This window comes from Palaemon carinicauda, chromosome 44 (genome assembly GCF_036898095.1).
Source record: "Palaemon carinicauda isolate YSFRI2023 chromosome 44, ASM3689809v2, whole genome shotgun sequence".
Taxonomy (NCBI): domain Eukaryota; kingdom Metazoa; phylum Arthropoda; class Malacostraca; order Decapoda; family Palaemonidae; genus Palaemon; species Palaemon carinicauda.
In genome coordinates, this window is record NC_090768.1 from 14801463 (window position 1) to 14808463 (window position 7001).

At 47.7% G+C, this 7001-nt stretch overlaps 1 protein-coding gene across 1 annotated transcript in view; it reads left to right on the forward strand.

Annotated features, from left to right (window-relative positions):
* LOC137634343 (protein qua-1-like) overlaps positions 1-5554 on the forward strand; it is a 30984-nt gene extending 25430 nt beyond the window's left edge. Inside the window, exons 4-6 of the mRNA XM_068366741.1 lie at positions 3196-3510; positions 3604-4351; positions 4528-5554. Of these exons, the coding sequence (XP_068222842.1) occupies positions 3196-3510; positions 3604-4351; positions 4528-5554 (2090 nt within the window). The remainder of the gene's footprint in view (positions 1-3195; positions 3511-3603; positions 4352-4527) is intronic.
* Positions 5555-7001: the final 1447 nt, after the last annotated feature.

The window sequence follows — 7001 nt, forward strand, 5'->3', positions numbered from 1 at the left end:
GTGGATGGGGGGTGGGGGAAGATGCCCCCTCAGACCCCTGCTTTAGCCCAGAACCATAAGGTGCACGATACGAGATACGATTGCAGATAACAAAAGATAAATCAACTGTTGATATCATCAGTGACGAAGACGAATTAGCGAGTCCACGTGACCTTTCGACCTCGTAGCGTTCGCCTTCTTTTTTTTTTTTTCTTGATGATGATGGCCGTGATGAGTATGATGGTTAATGATGGTGATGATAGTGGGTGCCCCACCTAGCTGCCCCACCTTTAATTTTTTTTTTTTTTAATTTGGCCGGAAACTTCAAAGAAATCGAATTTTGGACGAAATCAGAGTGTTATAAAATTGAGCAGTATTTCTGGATTAGATCATAGGTTCTTGAAAGATGGACCAGCTTCATTTCGAGTATGGGAATAACAGTTCATATGAAGATTTTCTTTTGAAGAAAACATAAATTGCTGGCGACTAGGGAGTGTATCATGGGAGTCTAATAGGGAGATTATTTTTAATATTTTTTTTTTTTACTGGTACACAAAACAGGGTTCCTTACTCGGTTTCTAAAAACGTTTATTTTATTTTATTTTGGTATAGAATAAGGTTACATCCTTAAAAGAGAGAGAGAGAGAGAGAGAGAGAGAGAGAGAGAGAGAGAGAGATTGATTTTAACTTCTAATGAATATGATCGAACAATTAACTGCATGAAATATACGGCCGTCTACATTGAATGTTTGAAATTAAACCCGATCGAACCTATGAGAGAGAGAGAGAGAGAGAGAGAGAGAGAGAGAGAATTGCCCCAAGATTAGGACTTGGCGGATCTGAGGCCAAGTTATCCTGTAATCTCTGGAGATAACGAGATAACTACTACTCCCCTGACAGCCAGGAAGGCGGTAGAGCACCTCCCGAACCCACTTCATCGTATTTTCCGCCAGTTAATAATTTCACCCAAAGACTCTCTCTCTCTCTCTCTCTCTCTCTCTCTCTCTCTCTCTCTCTCATAGAAGTTTTAACAGGTTTTATTCTAAACTTTCAACAGCACTAAATATGATAGAATCACTTTAGATAATATTCACTAACGCATTAATACTCTCTCTCTCTCTCTCTCTCTCTCTCTCTCTCTCTCTCTCTCATAGAAGTTTTATCGGGATTTGTTCTAAGCTTTCAACAGTACATACTAAATATGATAGAATCACTTTCGATAATATTCACTAACGCATTAATACTCTCTCTCTCTCTCTCTCTCTCTCTCTCTCTCTCTCATTCATGGAAGTTTTAAACAGGTTTTGTTCTAAGCTTTCAACAGCACATACTAAATATGATAGAATCACTTTCGATAATATTCACTAACGCATTAATACTCTCTCTCTCTCTCTCTCTCTCCTCTCTCTCTCTCTCTCATAGAAGTTTTAACAGGTTTTGTTCTAAGCTTTCAACAGCACTAAATATGATAGAATCACTTTAGATAATATTCACTAACGCATTAATACTCTCTCTCTCTCTCTCTCTCTCTCTCTCTCTCTCTCATTCATGGAAGTTTTAACAGGTTTTGTTCTAAGCTTTCAACAGCACATACTAAATATGATAGAATCACTTTCGATAATATTCACTAACGCATTAATACTCTCTCTCTCTCTCTCTCTCTCTCTCTCTCTCTCATAGAAGTTTTAACAGGTTTTATTCTAAACTTTCAACAGCACTAAATATGATAGAATCACTTTAGATAATATTCACTAACGCATTAATACTCTCTCTCTCTCTCTCTCTCTCTCTCTCTCTCTCATAGAAGTTTTATCGGGATTTGTTCTAAGCTTTCAACAGTACATACTAAATATGATAGAATCACTTTCGATAATATTCACTAACGCATTAATACTCTCTCTCTCTCTCTCTCTCTCTCTCTCTCTCTCTCTCTCTCATTCATGGAAGTTTTAACAGGTTTTGTTCTAAGCTTTCAACAGCACATACTAAATATGATAGAATCACTTTCGATAATATTCACTAACGCATTAATACTCTCTCTCTCTCTCTCTCTCTCTCTCTCTCTCTCTCTCATAGAAGTTTTATCGGGATTTGTTCTAAGCTTTCAACAGTACATACTAAATATGATAGAATCACTTTCGATAATATTCACTAACGCATTAATACTCTCTCTCTCTCTCTCTCTCTCTCTCTCTCTCTCTCTCTCATTCATGGAAGTTTTAACAGGTTTTGTTCTAAGCTTTCAACAGCACATACTAAATATGATAGAATCACTTTCGATAATATTCACTAACGCATTAATACTCTCTCTCTCTCTCTCTCTCTCTCTCTCTCTCTCTCTCATAGAAGTTTTAACAGGTTTTGTTCTAAGCTTTCAACAGCACATACTAAATATGATAGAATCACTTTCGATAATATTCACTAACGCATTAATACTCTCTCTCTCTCTCTCTCTCTCTCTCTCTCTCTCTCTCTCTCATAGAAGTTTTAACAGGTTTTGTTCTAAGCTTTCAACAGCACATACTAAATATGATAGAATCACTTTCGATAATATTCACTAACGCATTAATACTCTCTCTCTCTCTCTCTCTCTCTCTCTCTCTCTCTCTCATAGAAGTTTTAACAGGTTTTGTTCTAAGCTTTCAACAGCACATACTAAATATGATAGAATCACTTTCGATAATATTCACTAACGCATTAATACTCTCTCTCTCTCTCTCTCTCTCTCTCTCTCTCTCATAGAAGTTTTAACAGGTTTTGTTCTAAGCTTTCAACAGCGCATACTGATATGATAGAATCACTTTCGATAATATTCACTAACGCATTAATACTCTCTCTCTCTCTCTCTCTCTCTCTCTCTCTCTCTCATTTATTTCGATTATATTTATTGAAAAAGAAAAAATTTTTCTATCTCTCTCATACGCACAATTTCATGTACAGTTATACATAGGAATTCCTAGTACACTTCGCTCTGAGGTTACTCGCCGCGCAGTAAGTGTGTGACAGGGGCATTTTCTCAAAGTGAGGTGGACCAGGACCTTCTGTGTCTAACTGTGCCTACAGAATACTGAAATAAAGTATATCCATTACTATAGCGAACGCACAAATAACACTTTCAGTCCAACAGGCAGAGCTTGGCAACGACAGCCATCTCCAATGCTTGGTTAGGTGACCGGCACAAACTGAAAGATGCAGGCCTACCTGACTGACACAAAGTGCAAGATGCAGGCCTAGGTGACAGGCACAAAGTGCAAGATGCAGGCCTAGATGACCGGCATAAAGTGCAAGATGCCGGCTCAGGTAACCGGCACAAAGTGAAAGATGCAGGCCTAGGTGACAGGCACAAAGTGCAAGATGCAGGCCTAGGTGACCAGCACAAAGTGCAAGATGCAGGCTCAGGTAACCGGCACAAAGTGCAAGATGCAGGCTCAGGTGACCGGCACAAAGTGCAAAATGCAGGCTCAGGTGACCGGCACAAAGTGCACGATGCAGGCTCAGGTAACCGGCACAAAATGCAAGATGCAGGCTCAGGTAACCGGCACAAAATGCAAGATGCAGGCTCAGGTGACCGGCACAAAGGGCAAGATGCAGGCTCAGGTGACTGACACAAATTGCAAGATGCAGGCCTAGGTGACAGGCACAAAGTGCAAGATGCAGGCCTAGGTGACCAGCACAAAGTGCAAGATGCAGGCTCAGGTAACCGGCACAAAGTGCAAGATGCAGGCTCAGGTGACCGGCACAAAGGGCAAGATGCAGGCTCAGGTGACTGGCACAAATTGCAAGATGCAGGACTAGGTGACAGGCACAAAGTGCAAGATGCAGGCCTAGGTGACCGGCACAAAGTGCAAGATGCAGGCTCAGGTGACAGGCACAAAGTGCAAGATGCAGGCTCAGGTGACTGGCACAAATTGCAAGATGCAGGCCTAGGTGACAGGCACAAAGTGCAAGATGCAGGCTCAGGTGACCGGCACAAAGTGCAAGATGCAGGCTCAGGTGACCGGCACAAAGTGCAAGATGCAGGCTCAGGTGACCGGCACAAAGGGCAAGATGCAGGCCTAGGTGACAGGCACAAAGTGCAAGGTGCAGGCTCAGGTGACCGGCACAAAGGGCAAGATGCAGGCCTAGGTGACCGGCACAAAGTGCAAAATGCAGGCTCAGGTAACCGGCACAAAGTGCAAGATGCAGGCTCAGGTGACCGACACAAAGTGCAAAATGCAGGCTCAGGTGACCGGCACAAAGTGCAAGGTGCAGGCTCAGGTGACCGGCACAAAGTGCAAAATGCAGGCTCAGGTGACGGGCACAAAGTGCAAAATGCAGGCTCAGGTGACGGGCACAAAGTGCAAGATGCAGGCTCAGGTGATCGGCACAAAGGGCAAGATGCAGGCTAAGGTGACCGGTACAAAGTGCAAGATGCATCCCTAGGTGACCGGCACAAAGTGCAAGATGCAGGCTTAGGTGACCGGCACAAAGTGCAGGATGCAGGCCTAGGTGACCGGCACAAATTGCAAGATGCAGGCCTAGGTGACCGGCACAAAGTGCAAAATGCAGGCTCAGGGGACGGGCACAAAGTGCAAGATGCAGGCTCAGGTACCGGCACAAAGGGCAAGATGCAGTTTCAGGTGACGGGCACAAATTGCAAGATGCAGGCTCAGGTGATGGGCACAAAGTGCAAGATGCAGGCTCAGGTGACCGGCACAAAGTGCAAGATGCAGGCTCAGGTGACCGGCACAAAGGGCAAAATGCAGGCTCAGGTGACGGGCACAAAGTGCAAGATGCAGGCTCAGGTGACGGGCACAAAGTGCAATATGCAGGATTAGGTGACCGGCACAAAGTGCAAGATGCAGGCTCAGGTGACCGGCACAAACAGCAAGATGCAGGCTCAGGTGACGGGCACGAAGTGCAAGATGCAGGCTCAGGTGACGGGCACAAAGTGCAAGATGCAGGCCTAAGTGACCGGCACAAAGTGCAAGATGCAGGCTCAGGTGACGGGCACAAAATGCAAGATGCAGGCTCAGGTGACTGGCACAAAGTGCAAGATGCAGGCTTAGGTGACCGGCACAAAGTGCAAGATGCAGGCTCAGGTGACTGGCACAAATTGCAAGATGCAGGCTTAGGTGACCGGCACAAAGTGCAAGATGCAGGCTCAGGTGACCGGCACAAAATGCAAGATGCAGGCTCAGGTGACTGGCATAAAGTGCAAGATGCAGGCTTAGGTGACCGGCACAAAGTGCAAGATGCAGGCTCAGGTGACGGGCACAAAGTGCAAGATGCAGGCCTAAGTGACCGGCACAAAGTACAAAATGCAGGCTCAGGTGACGGGCACAAAGTGCAAGATGCAGGCCTAGGTGACAGGCACAAAGTGCAAGATGCAGGCTCAGGTCACCGGCACAAAGTGCAAAATGCAGGCTCAGGTCACCGGCACAAAGTGCAAGATGCAGGCTCAGGTGACGGGCACAAAGTGCAAGATGCAGGCTCAGGTGACCGGCACAAAGTGCAAAATGCAGGCTCAGGTGACGGGCACAAAGTGCAAGATGCAGGCTCAGGTGCCGGCACAAAGTGCAAGATGCAGGCCTAAGTGACCGGCACAAAGTGCAAGATGCAGGCTCAGGTGACCGGCACAAATTGCAAAATGCAGGCTCAGGTGACCGGCACAAAATGCAAGATGCAGGCTCAGGTGACTGGCACAAATTGCAAGATGCAGGCCTAGGTGACAGGCACAAAGTGCAAGATGCAGGCTCAGGTGACCGGCACAAAGTGCAAGATGCAGGCTCAGGTGACAGGCACAAAGTGCAAGATGCAGGCCTAGGTGACCGGCACAAAGTGCAAGATTCAGGCCTAGGTGACCAGCACAAAGTGCAAGATGCAGGCTCAGGTGACCGGCACAAAGTGCAAGATGCAGGCTCAGGTGACCGGCACAAAGGGCAAGATGCAGGCCTAGGTGACCGGCACAAGGGGCAAGATGCAGGCTCAGGTGACCGGCAAAAAGTGAAGATGCAGGCTCAGGTGACCGGCACAAAGTGCAAGATGCAGGCTCAGGTGACCGGCACAAAGTGCAAGATGCAGGCTCAGGTGACCGGCACAAAGGGCAAGATGCAGGCTCAGGTGACCGGCACAAAGGGCAAGATGCAGGCCTAGGTGACCGGCACAAGGGGCAAGATGCAGGCTCAGGTGACCGGCAAAAAGTGAAGATGCAGGCTCAGGTGACCGGCACAAAGTGCAAGATGCAGGCTCAGGTGACCGGCACAAAGTGCAAGATGCAGGCTCAGGTGACCAGCACAAAGGGCAAGATGCAGGCCTAGGTGACCGGCACAAGGGGCAAGATGCAGGCTCAGGTGACCGGCACAAAGGGCAAGATGCAGGCCTAGGTGACCGGCACAAGGGGCAAGATGCAGGCTCAGGTGACTGGCACAAAGTGCAAGATGCAGGCTCAGGTGACCGGCATAAAGGGCAAGAAGCAGGCCTAGGTGACCGGCACAAGGGGCAAGATGCAGGCTCAGGTGACCGGCAAAAAGTGAAGATGCAGGCTCAGGTGACCGGCACAAAGTGCAAGATGCAGGCTCAGGTGACCGGCACAAAGTGCAAGATGCAGGCTCAGGTGACCGGCACAAAGGGCAAGATGCAGGCCTAGGTGACCGGCACAAGGGGCAAGATGCAGGCTCAGGTGACCGGCACAAAGGGCAAGATGCAGGCCTAGGTGACCGGCACAAGGGGCAAGATGCAGGCTCAGGTGACCGGCACAAAGTGCAAGATGCAGGCTCAGGTGACCGGCACAAAGGGCAAGATGCAGGCCTAGTTGACCGGCACAAGGGGCAAGATACAGGCTCAGGTGACCGGCAAAAAGTGAAGATGCAGGCTCAGGTGACCGGCACAAAGTGCAAGATGCAGGCTCAGGTGACCGGCACAAAGTGCAAGATGCAGGCTTAGGTGACCGGCACAAAGGGCAAGATGCAGGCCTAGGTGACCGGCACAAGGGGCAAGATGCAGGCTCAGGTGACCGGCACAAAGGGCAAGATGCAGGCCTA